Source organism: Yarrowia lipolytica, chromosome 1A, assembly GCF_001761485.1.
Source record: "Yarrowia lipolytica chromosome 1A, complete sequence".
Classification (NCBI taxonomy): domain Eukaryota; kingdom Fungi; phylum Ascomycota; class Dipodascomycetes; order Dipodascales; genus Yarrowia; species Yarrowia lipolytica.
Window position 1 is genome coordinate 836291 of NC_090770.1, and position 15867 is coordinate 852157.

At 50.1% G+C, this 15867-nt stretch overlaps 8 protein-coding genes and 2 non-coding genes across 10 annotated transcripts; 5 read left to right on the top strand and 5 right to left on the bottom strand.

The window, feature by feature from the left end:
• Positions 1-2: 2 nt before the first annotated feature.
• Positions 3-3905, top strand: YALI1_A08362t (uncharacterized protein; the record flags this gene model as incomplete). The annotated part of the gene is made up of 1 exon (XM_068281695.1): positions 3-3905. One exon carries the CDS (start codon positions 3-5, stop codon positions 3903-3905), a length of 3903 nt encoding a protein of 1300 aa, XP_068137796.1.
• Positions 3906-4481: 576 nt separating this feature from the next.
• On the bottom strand, positions 4482-6173 carry YALI1_A08424g (uncharacterized protein; the record flags this gene model as incomplete). Its single annotated transcript, XM_066094063.1, has 1 exon — positions 4482-6173. The coding sequence occupies one exon, from the start codon at positions 6171-6173 to the stop codon at positions 4482-4484; it is 1692 nt and encodes a 563-aa protein (XP_065950135.1).
• An 852-nt stretch (positions 6174-7025) lies between these two features.
• YALI1_A08434r lies at positions 7026-7126 on the bottom strand. Its single transcript has one exon. It is a non-coding gene; the product is annotated as a tRNA-Leu (tRNA).
• Positions 7127-7405: 279 nt separating this feature from the next.
• Positions 7406-9250, top strand: YALI1_A08436g (uncharacterized protein; the record flags this gene model as incomplete). Its single annotated transcript, XM_499878.3, has 1 exon — positions 7406-9250. One exon carries the CDS (start codon positions 7406-7408, stop codon positions 9248-9250), a length of 1845 nt encoding a protein of 614 aa, XP_499878.2.
• Positions 9251-9520: 270 nt separating this feature from the next.
• On the bottom strand, positions 9521-10450 carry YALI1_A08467g (uncharacterized protein; the record flags this gene model as incomplete). The annotated part of the gene is made up of 1 exon (XM_499879.3): positions 9521-10450. One exon carries the CDS (start codon positions 10448-10450, stop codon positions 9521-9523), a length of 930 nt encoding a protein of 309 aa, XP_499879.3.
• A 118-nt stretch (positions 10451-10568) lies between these two features.
• Positions 10569-11618, top strand: YALI1_A08468g (uncharacterized protein; the record flags this gene model as incomplete). The annotated part of the gene is made up of 1 exon (XM_499880.3): positions 10569-11618. The coding sequence occupies one exon, from the start codon at positions 10569-10571 to the stop codon at positions 11616-11618; it is 1050 nt and encodes a 349-aa protein (XP_499880.2).
• A 333-nt stretch (positions 11619-11951) lies between these two features.
• Positions 11952-12025, bottom strand: YALI1_A08483r. The gene has a single exon. It is a non-coding gene; the product is annotated as a tRNA-Ala (tRNA).
• Positions 12026-12348: 323 nt separating this feature from the next.
• On the top strand, positions 12349-12747 carry YALI1_A08486g (uncharacterized protein; the record flags this gene model as incomplete). The annotated part of the gene is made up of 1 exon (XM_499881.4): positions 12349-12747. The coding sequence occupies one exon, from the start codon at positions 12349-12351 to the stop codon at positions 12745-12747; it is 399 nt and encodes a 132-aa protein (XP_499881.4).
• Positions 12748-12959: 212 nt separating this feature from the next.
• YALI1_A08502g (uncharacterized protein) lies at positions 12960-14211 on the bottom strand (the record flags this gene model as incomplete). Its single annotated transcript, XM_499882.3, has 2 exons — positions 12960-13928; positions 14092-14211. The coding sequence occupies 2 exons, from the start codon at positions 14209-14211 to the stop codon at positions 12960-12962; spliced, it is 1089 nt and encodes a 362-aa protein (XP_499882.1).
• A 703-nt stretch (positions 14212-14914) lies between these two features.
• Positions 14915-15847, top strand: YALI1_A08512g (uncharacterized protein; the record flags this gene model as incomplete). The annotated part of the gene is made up of 1 exon (XM_499883.3): positions 14915-15847. One exon carries the CDS (start codon positions 14915-14917, stop codon positions 15845-15847), a length of 933 nt encoding a protein of 310 aa, XP_499883.3.
• Between the last annotated feature and the right edge of the window lie 20 nt (positions 15848-15867).

A 15867-nucleotide genomic window follows, 5' to 3' on the forward strand; every position in this document is an offset into this window, starting at 1 on the left:
GCATGTCTTTCACCTCTACTACCACCCCTTCTAAAGCCCCATGTAAGAGCACCCAGGCCAAAATGAAATCTCCGAATGTTAAAGTCATCACGGCTAACATCGGCGGTTTTAAGATGGCGGAAGCGCTTAACCGATTACCCGACACCATTGTAAACATTATTCGAACTACTCACTACCCCGATCTCGTCCTTCTTCAAGAGACGAACTGGGTGGACTCCTCCCTACAAACCGCTCAACAAATCATTTCAAACTCGCCCTACCCGGGGGGCAGACACTACACCCTCCTCGGCTCCACAGCTGGTGTTTCTAATAGAAGCGTCGGCGTGGGGCTAGTCTATTCCGACAACGTCACCATCACAAACTTTACAACAGTTTTTGAATACTTCCCAGCCCTAGACAACAGACTGTGTTTGGCCGACGTGCACATCAAAGGCACCGACAGACACCTATCGCTGATCAACGTATACGCACCAAACGAGCAGGGAGCCTCCCCCTTCACTAACCGGCAGTTCTACCAGTCACTAGACGACTATCTACGCCTCCATCCCTGCCAATACCCCCTGATAGCGGCAGGCGATTGGAACGCGGTCGCCTCCAACGACGGCAGGATTGGCGAAAAAGTGACGACTCACCTTAAGGACTTCTTAGCTAACTGGGACTTACTAGACACCTACACTCTAATCAGCAAACACAGAAAAGGCCTCTACACTCACACCAACAACAGCCGCGGAGCTGGCAGGCGCCTGGATCAGCTGCACATCTCTTCGACACTCTCACAGTGGATCAAATCCACACAACTGGTAACCAACAAGCAGGGTCACAACATCACGAAGTCCTCTCACCACGCGGTCCAATTCGTCTTTAACTTTGGCAACCTCACCCAGCGACAAGACAGAGGCCCAGGCACCTGGAGGATGCCCTGGTGGGTTTTTGATACAGAGTACATTGCTTGGCTCAAGTTCCACGTCAAATCCATTCTGAAGCGATATGGTCCTTTGAAGCCCAGCCTGAAGCTGCAATGCCTGAAAGAAAACATTAAGGTCACCATCCAACAGGAAGCCAAAAACCGCGCACTTCGAGATTCCAACCACCCAGACAACAGACGCCGCGAGGCCCTCATGGCAACAGCCTCAGACTGGCAAGCCTACCCAGCTAACGAGCCATACCCGATGCTCCATGCTCGGGTCGAACAATCCAAGCAACAGATGGAGATCCACTCCCTACGGAACCACCAAGGCCGAGTGAAGACCGACACCTCCTCTCTCTGCGACATCTCAGCTCGATACTTTGACAACATCTTCGACAGAGCTGCCGATATCAACGACACCGACGACAGCGCCTTTTTAGACCTCTTCCCCGAAGAAACCCGGAGGGTGAATACAGCTAACCCAAGCCTGGACTCGTCTTTTACCAAGGAGGAGATCTTCGATACCATCAAGGCGTCTACGCACAACAGCGCGCCAGGGCCAGACGGCATCCCGTACAGGTTCTACCGCGACTGCTGGGATGAGCTGGGGGACTTGATGACGGACGTCTACAACGAAGCTGGAGCCGACTCGCCCATCAGCACCGAACGCAACACCGCTATCATCAAACTACTGTACAAGTCGGGAGATCAGGCCGACATCTCCAACTACAGGCCTATTTCTTTGATCAACACAGAGGTGAAGATCTACACACAGCTCATTAACAAAGCCATCCAGAACATTCTTCCGGACAGCATTCACGGCGCCCAAAACGGTTTCGTACCGGGTCGACACATCACTAACAATCTCGACACCATGGATCATTTTTGCAACGCCTACTCCCAGCTGAACATGGGTTGGGTCGTAGGATCACTGGACTTCCGGAAAGCCTACGACACTATCAGCCAGAGTTGGGTGATAAAGACGCTTCGAAATGTGGGTGTCTCGGAACTGATGATCAACCGTATCCTAGCTGTACAACAGAACGCAGTAACGAGAATCAACATCAGAGGTGTCCTATCTCGCCCAGTCCGCATCAAGATCGGAGTGAGACAAGGATGCCCTCTCTCTCCAACCCTCTTCATCATCGCAGTAGACGCACTTGTGCGTCGTCTGGACCGAGAGATGTTTGGACTGGCCCCAGGCCTGCCACTATCCCACCACCACACCACTGGGCACAGGCCGCCACAACCCCCTACTCACCCGGAGGCAGTGGCAGCTGGACACATGAAGGTGTCGGCTTTCGCGGACGACATAGCGGTGTTCCTCAACAACATCCAGGACGTGGCCACGGTTGGTAGAGTGCTCTGCCTCTTCCAACGGGTCTCAGGCCTCACACTAAACCCGTCAAAGACGGTGCTTCAGAAGATCGGCCCCCCCGATTGTTTTGTTCCACTAACCTTTATTGACGCAGAATGGCAGCGAACAATTGACGCCACCTGGCCAACCGACAACAACACACGACAGGCCCCGACGCTCCGGACATCTGACAACATTTTCCGGTACCTCGGAGTACACTTCGGAAATCGCGAAAGGTTGGACACGCACTACGCTCAGATCAAGGAGGACCTCAAGGAGTCGCTGCGACGCCTTTCACTATGGGGTCTCCCCTATTACAGCAAGGCGTGGATGATCAACATCTACTTCTTCTCGAAACTGAATTTCCTTGGACCCTACGTCAGCCAGATCGACAACACCTTCATCCGAGAGCTGAACGAACTAGCGTGCGACAAGATCAACAAATTATCACCCGACAAAACACGCAAAACCTTCAGCAATGGTTTCATCCAAACTCCGGTAGGCAGAGGAGGACTGAACCTGCGGGACATGGGACGTTTCATGGTGTGCCTGAAGGCCGCTCGGGCTTACAGGTTCTTCCATGGCTCATCGCCGGCCCTTTGGGACTGCACCTTCCAGTTCTACAGCAGAACTCACAGTCTCACACAGGAAAAGCCACACCAGCGCGTCGACTGCCGCTTTCCGACAGGCCAAGCTTGGGGCTACGCAGCCTCCCCCACCATGCGAGACGCAATCAGAGCTTCTTTCGAGCTCAACAAGCCCCTCACCGCGGAACATGCCAACCCTCGAGAAGATCACGAGCCCTCTACAACAGACACAGTTAATCACAGAATCTGGGAACGAAACCAGGTGAACGTGAGAGCAGCAGAATCTTTCCGGGAAGCACACGTCGACATCGCAGCCGCGAGACGATACCATCCGGTCAGAATGGTGTCCACAGCGGAAATCGACCACCTCCGGTGGAGCATGGGACCACTTACTCTAGAGAACTTCATGTTTCACAAGACCTCGTCTCCCGACTTGCCAAACTTCCCACACACACTTGCACGACCGAAGAAGTGGACTCAACGAAGCGACTACGGGGGCATCTCTGACGACATGGTCTGGCAGGAGGTAATGCATGACCTTCGAAAACACTACATCGCCGACGCCAACAAAGCACAAGTTCTTCACCTCATGCGGATATCTCGACTTCCGCTCGTGAAATGGAGATACCCTGACGACCACGTTTTCACCAAGAAGAATCCAGGATGCGGGCTCTGTGATAAGGCCATCATTCAGGATCTGCACGAGCATATCTTCTGCAAGTGCGAAGTTCTTCTTTCCATGTTGACCAGGATGAAGATTCCGTCAGTGGACTCTCTAAAGGACTGGATCTTTACCGAGTCGAAATGTGGAGTACTCCCCTCTTTCCCAGGGCATGTGAACAGTGACGCCCCCCGGAAACATCAACAAGTCAAGACACGCAAATATCTGCGGGAATTGGCTTATGGGATCTGGAAGATGGAGAGATCCCTCCGGTACTCAGGGGACGACGCCACCCTGGGACATGTCCAACAGGGTTTGCTTCAATTCCTGAAGGAAGCCCAGATGTGTTTCTACGATGGACAACCGCCAGCACTTCACGATGAGCGAGAGTAGACACAGTAGCAAGCGTAAAAGGCGGCCGAGGCCACCGAGAGAACAGCGTAGCAGGGCGCGTAGTCACCACAGGGGACGCAGAACCAAACCAATGACGAAGAAGAACCACAAGGAGAAGTTTTCAAAGGCAATGCAAATGAAGAGGGCAATGGAAGGATTGAGATTAGAGAACTGGAGACTGGAGTGGCGTTTTCCCGATGAACGAACAAACACGCGAAGCTATGTGGACCAACATACAACACGGACTGAACCAGGTTTTTTTATGATTTTTTTACTGGAAATAGGTACGTGCCAAGTTGGACCATGACACTAAACGTGTTTAATTAGTAATATTCGTGTAAGCGTACATTCATTTCAAAGGTTATTCTTTCACGGCAAAGTTATAATTAAATGAATGTATATGCAGAAAAAAAAAAAAACTAGTGACTCCAAGGTGTCCAACTACAATATGGACTGTACCTCTCAGTACATTATGGACTGCGTTTCTCGGGTACAATATGACTGTGCTTCTCGAGTACAGTATGAACGCATTTCAGTGTAAATCACATTCTATTAATTGTTATAAATATCTATCTATTAAGCCCATCGAGAAGATCCCTTGAGCTTGTCGCCCCATTTGATGAGAACCAGAGGAATCAGACCCATGAGAACTCCAATGCAGCCGACAAGAGTGGTACCCCAGCCCACAGGGAACTTGGACGGTCCCAGAGTGACAAACATCTGGTGTGCGAACAGGGGGAAGCCTCCAGCAACAAAGGCTCGGAACAGACCGTTTCCTGCAAACACAGAGGCAATGTACTTGGGGTAAGAGCCGGACAGGTAGTTGAAAACGGTCTGGAAAATGAAGACCATGCCAATGATGCACATTCCGGAGGCGATGATCGGCACGATCCAGTGGATAGACTTGTGGGAAGTCCAGGCAAAGAAGAAGAGGGAGGCCGGGAAGATTGTAGATCCAATCAGACACAGTTTCATGAACATGGAGACTGGGGGGAAGTTGCCCTGGAGAACAGGGCGGGTAAAGTTGATGTAGATGATGGGCAAGTACATTCCGACTCCAACAAAGCCTCCCACAATAAGACCAAGGTATGCCAGACCAGATTGGATCGTGTTGAAGCCATGCACCTCGGTGAACACGATGGGGAAGGCCTCGAACCAACTGTAGAGGGTGGAGTACAGCAGAGCAATGTACAGGCCGAGGGCAAAGACAACCGGCTCAGTGAAGGTGATGAGGAGGGGTCTGAGAAGAATGTCGTAGGCCACAGTCGACATTTTCTTGGTGGCCCACTCCTGTCGAGCGGCAGTGGTGTACTTTTTTCCAGTCAGCTTTTCCAGCCGCTTGGCTCGTCGGTAGAGGATGTTGGCGGCAGAGGTTTCGGGGAAAAAGAAGAAGAGAATGGCCAGACAGGCTCCGGAGATCCAAAGCAGCATCCAGAAGGTCCATCTCCAGCCCAGCACCTGGGCAAACACACCTCCCAGCACGGGTCCGAACACTGGTCCACAGATTGCGGAAATAGCCCACAGAGCAAGGGCAAAGGGGATGTATGCGATTTGGTAAATGTCTCCAAAGGTGGCTCCTGAAGTGGCGAGGGCAGGCGACGAGAAGACTCCTCCCAGGAATCGCAGAATGATCAAGGAGCCAATGTTAGGACTCAGGGCAGTGGGCACCTGCAGACACACAAAGATGAGCAGGGTGATGACGTAGATCCACATTCGGCCCACAGCAGGGTGTTCCGAAAGAGGGGAGAAGACAACGGGTCCGATACCGTATCCGAAGACAAACACCGACAGAGGAACCAGGGCTGCGGTCTGGGAGATGTGGAAATGCTCCATGATTTCCGGAAGAGCAGGGGTGTAGATGGAGGATCCGACATAAACCGAGAAGGTCAAGGTGAGCACCTGTCCGGCGATAAAGGCCTTTTTCGATGAAGACCAGTTCTGAGGGTTTTCGGGGTCGTCGGGACCATACCATCCCACGCACAGTGCTTCATTATGTGGTCCGTCCTTTTCTAGATTTTCCTTGTTGTTGACTATAGAAGTGTCCGAGGTCTCTAGGGGGTTGTCGTCTTGGTTGCGACGGTTGGGTTCCACGTCGATTCCGTCAAAGGCGTCTTCTAGACCACGTTCGATGTCCTCGTGTTCATTTTCGTGAGATGGTGGGCCATGCCAAAAGTGGGTGGGCGGTTGAAACCCTGGTTGTTGCTCGGGGTAAGCAAACAGTCGTCCTCTTGACGCAAAGTTGAGCAGTTGCGAGAAGGATGTGTCCATGTTTGAGTGTTTGAGCGGCGGTTGGTTGGTTGTTGGATCAAAGCAGAGGAGAAACCGCTTTCTTATAACCAAGCTCTGGCTCACTCCCTCTCTCTCCGATCTTCTTGCGGAACAGCATACTAGATTTGTCAGCCCTGCGCAAGAGAGTTTTCCTAAGAGGATAAAACAGGGCAGAAAAAGCGTAATATGATTTCAAAGAGGCTTTGCCGAGCGCCAAGCGCATGCTGCCAAGCTCGCAAATGAAACCGCACCTGCAAAAACAGGTCCCCGAGGAGGAGAGATTACTAACAAGGACAGACCTGGCTGTAACGGGCTCAGGCAGGAAGGAAATCACACAGTAAGGCAAAGTGTCAAGATCGTGGGCTGCGTATCGTCCTCTGTCACCTCCTTGCAACTTTTCTCCTTCACAGAAATGTCCAACAAGAAGAAGTCAAACTGCCAAACCCCGTTCCGTTGGTGCTAAACCCGCTGGGACGGACGTTATCTCCGTTGTAATCGGACCCTGTTAGTAATTGACAAGGTTTTACGCGACACGAATTAGCTTACAGTGCCAAAAAGAGTAGAAAATAAAATGATGCAATGGTGACGCCAAAAAAGATCATCAAGATGACAAATGGAGTCGAATCGAACGAGCATCTTCCTTCTTCCTCCTTCCACTCCCTTCCATCTTCCACACGGTGCAATTTTCATGCTCTTGTGCATGTACTGTATTTGTAAGCCATCCACGGAACTTTTATAGCAAACTAATTTAAGCCAAAGTGGACCTGCACGTGTGCTGCACAACTTCCAAGTGAAAAAAAAAAAAAAAAAGGGGGGGAAAAAATGAGCAAAAAAAAACAAAGCAGAAAAAAATGACAACCGAGAGATTCGAACTCTCGCCTCCGAAGAGACCAGGATACTTCGTTAAGGAATTAGCCTTAACCTGGCGCCTTAGACCGCTCGGCCAGGTTGCCCTAACTGTTTGGTCAAACTTTGTTTGAACCGTTAACCGCCCCCTACTGGGTCACGGGTCTTAGCTGACTAAGCAACGACAAGACCAATGGCGCGTATATTTTTGTTTCTCGAGTATTTGTCAATTTCAGCTATTGTCTCTTGCTGAAATGTCTCGTTTGGGTCTCGAAATCTACGCCAAAGTCAGTTTTCGACACGACATGCATAGTCCCACGTACCTGTAGCTACTGTAGCTCTTCACCACCCTCCACCCACACACCTCACACGATAGCACTTCGACGATGGGTTTGTTTGAAAAACTAACGCAAGTGGCGAACCGGCTGGGTCTACGGGACAAGATCATTGGCTGGTTGCCATTGCTGTCGCTGCTTGTCAGCGTGATTGGAGCGCTCTGGCTGGCAGTTCTGCCTCTAGACGGCCAATATCGATACACCTATGTGAGTGAAAATGCGCTGCTTCCGGGCCAGGCACACACGCATTTTCGCGAGAGTGAGTGGAACCACGTCCGGGCCTACAAGCAGGAGATTCAGGCGATTGTCAATTCGGAGGCTGGCGGTCATATCAATGAGCAGGAGCGAATTTCGCATGTACGAGGGTACCTGGCCGACATCGGGCTCAAGACGTCGCTGCACGAGTGGTCCGTCGACCATTTCTCCGAGTCGTACAACGGCACCAACGTCTACGGCGTCATGCATGCTCCTCGAGGAGACAATGCCGAGGCCATGGTTCTGGTGGCCCCCTGGATCAACCAGGATGGAGAGCACAATGTTGGTGGTATCAGCGTCTTGATTGCGCTGGCCAGGTATCTCAAGCGATGGAGCGTGTGGAGCAAAAACATTGTGTTTGTGATCCCCAGCGACTCCGGTTTTGCTCTACGTTCCTGGGTCACTGCTTACCATACCAGCCTGGCGCTTACGGCCGGAGCCATCGAAGGCGCCATTGTCCTGGACTACCCCGAGGCGTCCAGTGAGCACTTTGATTTTATGGAGGTCTTCTATGAGGGTCTCAACGGCCAGCTGCCCAATCTGGATCTCATCAACACTGCTGTTATTGCTGCCAGCACTGAGAATCTGGCTACTGTGATCCAAGGAGTGACGGAGGACGATGAGAGCTTTGTCAAAAAGTACATGCCTGAATCCCTCAAGGAGTTTTTTGGCAACCAGCAGATGGATGTGCTCAACAGATACGCCAACCGACTCAAGATCATGCTGTCTGGAATGACCCGTCAGCTGACAACCGGAATCAGCAACAGTCCTGGATCGGAGGCATTTTCCGGCTGGAGAATCGACGCCATCACTCTGCGAGCTCGAGGAACTACCGGTCCCTTTGATATCACTACCTTTGGCCGAATGGCAGAAAGCACTCTGAGATCCATCAACAACCTGCTGGAACACTTCCACCAGTCGTTTTTCTTCTACCTGCTGCTCTCGCCCACCAAGTTTGTATCTATCGGCACCTACCTTCCAGGAGCAGTGCTTGTGTGCGCTTCTTTCCCCCTCACTGCCATCTACCTGTACGCCACCAAGCCCAATCGATCGACTTCGCTAGTGAAATCTTTCTTCATCATCATTGCTGTCTTTGGAGCCTGCACCACGATTGGAGGGGTTTTGACTGTCGTTCCTACCTCTGCAGTCGGCCCTGTACTGACCTCTCTCTTCGTCATCAGTGCCTGTCTGCCTATTTTGTCGGTGGTGGCTCCCTCACCTCCTCCTCACCCTGCCAGCGCGCCCGCCGAGCCCAACGTTACCCTGGCCATCTCCTTGTTGCTCCACGGCCTCGTTACCACTGCTCTGGCAACCATCAACTTTTCGTTGGCCATGGTTCTGGGTCTGCTGACCGTGGCATTCAACTTCATCCGTCCTGGGTCTGCTCACACCAAGAGCAACCTACTGATTCTCATCATCACATGCCCTTGGACTTGGCTGGTTGCCGTTGGCGCCGTTTTGCACACCTCGCCCTTCGATATCCTGCAGATGCTCCTGTGGTCGCTTAGAGGTAACCAGGTGTGGACCTGGCAGGTGCTGTTCGGTCTGTGGCTGCCCCAGTGGGTGCTTGCGGTTATTGTCTCGCGCTCTTCTACCCCCGCCCCTGCCCAGTCTACTGTTGGCTATTTCAGAAAGCAGTAATTAATGGGGGGGTGCTTGTGCTTGTGATGAAAGAAGAAAGAAATCATGTCTCAGACCACTGACCAGGTGTTACACCTGATGAATGTATACCCTTGTAGGTATTTAATGTCCGTAATATATTTATGATGAATAGAATATTGGCTTGTGTTTCAACTGCTCGTTAGCTGTCTCTACAGTTCTCACTTGTCATGGTAGATGTTGTTGAAGGTACCCACCATGACCCCAAACTACACTGGAGTCACATTGTTGCTGCTACATATATTGTTTTCATCACGCATGGAGTTTCGGGGGATACCTTCTCGTGGAGGGGTTGCAACTGAGAGAGCTGAGAGGATGTCTTGGTTGAGGATGCCAATAGGGATCTTTGTCGGAGTTGACACCAAACTTGTTCACCTGTCTCAGGTTGGTCACGTCGAATTCATTGGTGTCTTTTGGAAGACGCTGTTGGGGGTGAGGTTTTTCTTTCGGGCTTTGCACTCTCACAAACGCTTTGGCTTTGGGGGCGTACCTGAACAGTCTTAAGTTCTCTCTTCTGACTCTCTTGAAGATAGGAATGGTGACTGTGGGTTTTCTAGCGCCGCTTTTGTGTTTATACTCTTGAATGAGATCTCTGAGCGATCTTTCTACCTCCTCGCAGGGCTGGATGATCTCCTTGTCCAGTCGGTAGATGCATTCTTTGAGGATACGCACTTTGCTGAGCTTGTGCTCGCGAGCAGTGTGGTAGTCGAACGTCGGTAGGTTGCCGAGATATGCCGTGTACAAGGCCAGAATGAGCACTGTTGCTGCCAGCTCGTAGACAGATATCATCTTGAGCGGTGATAGGGGCTGTTTATGAGTGATCTGTTTACACTGACAAGAGACCGGTCTGGTGGATTGGGTGCAGATAGGTCGGATGGGGTAGGTCGGAGAGGTGTGGGTCGGGAGTACTTGTGGATGTGTCAAGATACCGCTCGGTGTATTCAGCAGTAGGACAGTTGGTATACTCAATGGTGGTGTTTTAAAAAATACAGTAACTGTACAGGTACACATGTTGACACTTTTCACAATATTATTTCGTTTGTCAGATCGCTGCTGTAGAAACAATTGTGTATGTACTGTATGTATGAACGGTTTTCTTTGATCAAAATCAATAAGCCGTTTAATATCTTGTCTGATCAAAAGGTGTACATTATTGGTCTGTTTCCTGTTATTACATTTCATATTTTGCTGAAATTAATTGCAATTAATCTACGAAATTATCTTTAAATGCTGCTTAAATATCCCCAAAGATTAATAAACTCGGATCCATTAACATGCATGAACGCGTAAAACTTGCTCCATGGCGACACACACCATGAATAGCGACATTCCCGATCCCAGCGACTGGATCGACTCCAAGCTGAGCGGCCTCAAAGACGTGGACGAGACTCTGCGCTGCCACATCTGCAAGGAGTTCTTCACTGCGCCCATGATCACGGGATGTGGCCATACCTTCTGCTCGCTGTGTATCCAGCGATATCTCACCAACACCAGCCAGAGATGCCCCACGTGTATGCAGGAGCAGCAGATTTCGCAGCTGCGCAAAAACGTGACTGTCGAGACCCTCGTGGAGCATTTCAGCGCCCAGAGAGCCACGATTCTTCGCGTGGTGAAGGAGGCGGCAAAACAGCCGATTCCAGAGGTGGTGGAGCCACCCAGCAGTCCAGATTTGGACGACGGAAGACGCCGGTCCGGTCGCAAACGTACGCGCACAAACTACACAGAAACCCTGGTCTCGTCGGACGACATTCAGGTCGAGTGTCCTGTTTGCCAGGCCATGCTTCCAGGAGCAGCCATCAACAGACACCTGGACAACAACTGCAACGACACCGGAGCCAATGGAGGCAACTGGCTGGGCACCAAGAAAAAGACCAAGCCGCTGCGCAAGATTCAGCGAGTCAACCAGGCGTCAGAAAGCGTGGCCAACGTGCGTCGCAAACTGCAGGATGAAGGCCTTTCTACTTCGGGGTCCAAACAGACGCTGTTTCGGCGCTACGACGAGTGGGTGACGCTGTGGAACGCAAATGTGGACAATAAGACGCCACGGTCAAAGAGCGATATCAAGGACGATCTGCGAAGGTGGGAAACGACAGTGGTGGCAAACGAAAACGCACAACCGGTGAAAATGACCATCAAGAACATTGACGATAGACAGTGGGTCCAGAAACACAAGGAAGACTACGACTATCTGATCGAACAAGCAAGGAAGTCGATTCTCAAGAAGAAACAGGAAAAGGAAAAGGAGCAGCAGCAGCAGCAGGAGGGGCACCAAAAAGCAGTGGATCGCAGGGAGGACAACGAGCCGGACATGAAGAGGAGTGAAACAGAGGGGTATCAGGTTGTCTCCTAAGACATAGAATGCATGCATGTTAACACTTACAATAGACATAAAAAGATTTATTTGAATCACAGAAACGCGTTTCGCCGCAAGATCGCCCAAGTTTGAAGTCGACAGTCATCGTGGCACAGAGCTCCCACAGGCGTGAAAGTACGACGTTTTGATTCGTCTCGTTCCGCTCTTCAATTTGATCTAACAATATCCACACAAAAAAAACACAACTCCTCCCAAAACTGGGTTTCGTATCGAAGTGAGGACCTTCACCAGTCAGAAAGACGTCTCGAATACCTGTCTTGAACAGAGACCAGAAGAAGAAACAAAAAAGAAAGAGCCAAAGAGCTCTTATGGACGACACCGGAATCGAACCGGGGACCTCGCGCATGCTAAGCGCATGTGATAACCAACTACACCAGACGCCCACGATTGGAGATGCGGGTTGGATACGTGCGTTTTGAGCATAAAAAAGGTTTTGATAAAATTAAACTTAATTAAACTTTAATCTAATTAATCGACCCTTTTTGTAAATATTTTATTAAACCAAGCTACTTGTACAAAAACAAGTATTTTTTTGTCAATGTTTTTTTGTATACAAGTGTACCCAAGACGTGTCTTTTACTTGTATATATACTGTTAATTATATATAATTATATATACCCACCTCTATTCTACATTCACACAAAACTGTTTACCGCTCAAAACAATATTCAGTGTCTGAAACACTCGCCGCCATTGAACCAACACAATGAGAGATATCCAGGCCAGATTTGCAAACTACCACTCAGATACCCCAGCCAGATACACCGACAGATATCCTTCAACACATCCAGTGTTTCAAGGCACAGCAAAGCGAGCCACCAGAACCATGTCTGGCTTCGCTAAACACACGTCAATGAGAAAAGCGATTGCCCAAAACCAGCTCAAGATGCAGGTTCAGACCCAGGACTTTGGAATTGCTGTAATCCGGAACGTGCGAGTTCATCAGACCCAGGACACTGTCATGTCCAAGACCCGCGACTTTCTCGTCTGGTTCGACGAAGTGTGGGAGGGAGCAGACAAGTGGAGGTTCGATGATAACTGGAAGGAGTTTGACGACTCTTGGGGCCAGTACACGGAGCACCGTCTTCTCCTTCGTGTGAGGTGAGGACTGGGGCATGTCATAACATGATCCCTTTAGCTACATTTGACTACAGCTTTGATATTAACGGGCAGGTGATACATAACTAATGAACAAAATAGAAAGAAACTGTTTTCAGAGCTGTACAAGTGCTTATTGAACTGGAGCAGTAGTAATCGTAATAGTCTGGGCTGGTCAATCACATAAATACAATTCTTACTTATACTAGATCTGCAACACTACCACTGACGGGTTCCAACAATCTTCTGGTAAGCAATGGCCACAAACAGGATGAGAATGGTCAGAATGATAATGTCAAACAGCTTGTTGCCTCCAAAGTTGCCATCGGCAGGGATATCAATGACTCCGAGAGTGTTGGAAGCAGACACAGAGACAGCCATGGTCTCATCCTCGTTAAGAGCAACTCGGGTGATGGCAAACTCATGGGCCTCTTTGTACTGTTTGAGCAGACGCAGGTTGTCGGCGGAGAAAATGGATAGACTGAGGTCCTGGTGAGCAGTGAAGATGTACTTGTCGTGGCAGGCCAGAGCAGTCACCTTCTTGAGGTTCTTGTACGAGCTGAATGACACCTCTTCGAACTTGTCTCCGTGCATCTTGACCAGCTTGATACCATCCTTGGCTCCCACAGCAATAGCAGCAACCACCGCCGAGGACTTGAGGAAGGCAGCCCGGGAGAAGGTCTCGCCCTTGATAGACTCCGAGTTGAAAATGTGCTTTCCGTCGGCCGAGTTGGCTACAACAAGAGTCTTGTCCGTCACGTAGACAAACTTGGACTCGTCCAGAGACAGAGACATGCCGTTGATCTCACTCTCGGTCTTCTCCTGGAAGTTGACTGCGTGATCCTTGACATCAATGGAGTAGATGTATCCAGGAGCCGTGGAGTTGCTGAGAATCACAGACTTGTGCTTGGGCACAGCCAGCGCCCCCTTCTGGTAGTCGAGAATGCCAACGTCTTCAAAGACTTGTGAGGACTTGGTTTCGCTCCATTTCTCCTTGTCGTCCGAGAGCGAGAAGAGTCGCAGATGCTGGTTCTTGCCGCTCTTGAGAGTTTCACTGTTGCTGTTTACACCGGCGTAAATGGTGTTCTTGTCGAAAATTGCTAAGCTCGTGGGATTGTCTTCTTTTTTCGACAGCTCAATCTCGGAGATCTTCTTGGGCATGTCGGGTCCCTTGATCTTGACGATGCTCTGAGTTAGTGTGTTCCACGTAACCAGTGACCAATCACATGAATCACATGAATTGGTTACGGCACAGAATGCCACATTGAGCAAAGTTTGTCCACTTTGTTTGTGTCTGTTTCCAACCCGCCAGAAGCATGCCTGCCACCACGGTTCAACCACTGATACTCACCAGCTTGTTGGGGATGCCGTGGTTTCCCTCTCCGCCGCCTCCGCCGACGATCACGTGATCCTTGTCGAGAAATTCGGCCACAAATAGTGGATAGTCGAGCTCCAATCCTCTCAGTGACATTGTGTGTATGGGTGGTTTGCTGCTGGTGATGTTCGGAGCTACGAGTACGTGTTGCGCGCGTTGATTAATTTAGCTCATGCATGAAGTTCTTTAATGGAGAGAGAGGTAGAAGTCGGAATAAAATAGAAAAAAAAGCGGAAAAAAAAATTCAGATTTATTCGCATTAATTCGGGTGATTGTTGAAATATATATAACCCGCCAAATCCCGTCCCTGTAAAATTCTCACCTTCTGAATGAGCCAATGTTGAGTCCTTTCATCGAAACACCCAATTATGTCGTTTGCATAAGCGAGGCGTTGGATGTGAAATAATTGTAAGATCGCACAGAATAATTAGTTTGCTGAAGTTGATGTCCATCTGGTCAACTGGGGCATTTTTTCATAGCTCATCATTAACAGTTTCTTTTATCTACGAGCTCATGTAGTTTTTGTTTCGTGCAAACTGTAGAAACTACCGCGAGAGAAGCACATTGCATCATCCATTGTGGGATTACTTGACAAATGTATAATTTGTTGAACATTTTGTTTACTTCTTAAACATTCACTTAGAGAGTTTATCTCCACTTCCACTAAACCAACCCCTACTACTTACCTCATCTTCTCCCAGGCAGACAAAGTTCGGCATGAAGGAGAGTGTATCTCTCCCGATAAGCGCCTACTTGTAGACTGATCTCCCCATCCCACTTTTACACAACACAGACACCAATGAAACACCTGCTTGCGATCCAGTCCCACGTAGTCCATGGCTACGTGGGCAACAAGGCAGCTACCTTCCCTCTCCAGTGCTTGGGCTGGGAGGTGGATGCTCTCAACACGGTGCATTTTTCAAACAACACGGGATACGGCACGGTCAAGGGCACCAAGGCGTCTGCTCAGGAGATTCTCGACGTCTACGAAGGCCTCAAACTTGCAGGGCTGTCGTATGAGTTTCTGCTGACCGGCTACGTTCCTGGAGAGGAAGGAGTGGAGGCAGTGGGAAAGGTGGGAGAAGATCTCAAAACCAACAACCCTTCGTTGATCTGGCTGCTGGATCCGGTTCTGGGCGACGCCGGACGAATGTACGTGTCGGAAAAGACCATTCCTGTGTATCAGGATATTCTGAAGAGTGGCAAGGTGACGTTGGTGACCCCCAACCAGTTTGAAGCAGAACTGCTCACAGGAATCAAGATCACAGACCGAGAAACGCTCAAGCAGGCGCTGACAGCCTTCCATACTACCTATAAGACACCTTACGTGGCCATTTCGTCTCTGTCCTTTTCCGATAACGACAATATCCTCTACTCGGCAGGATCTACGCTGGACAAAGATGGATCGACCTCAACATACATTTACGAGTTCAACAAGATCAACTCATACTTCACCGGCACTGGCGATATATTTGCAGCTCTGCTTTCCGACAGATTCTACACCTATCACACTCTCAAGCCAGTTCCTGACCCACTGTCTGTGGCTGTGGGAGAAGTGCTGGGAGTGGTTCAGCAGATTCTCAAGATAACCGATGAAAGCGCTCGAAAGTCGGGTATAAAGAGAGGCGAGATTGGCAACGCCGAGAGCATGAAGCAGTGTGAGCTGCGAATCATCGAGTGCAAGGATATTTTCGGTGATGCCACCGTCCCTTACAAGGCCCAGACCATTTAACCCCATATAGATGCTACAAT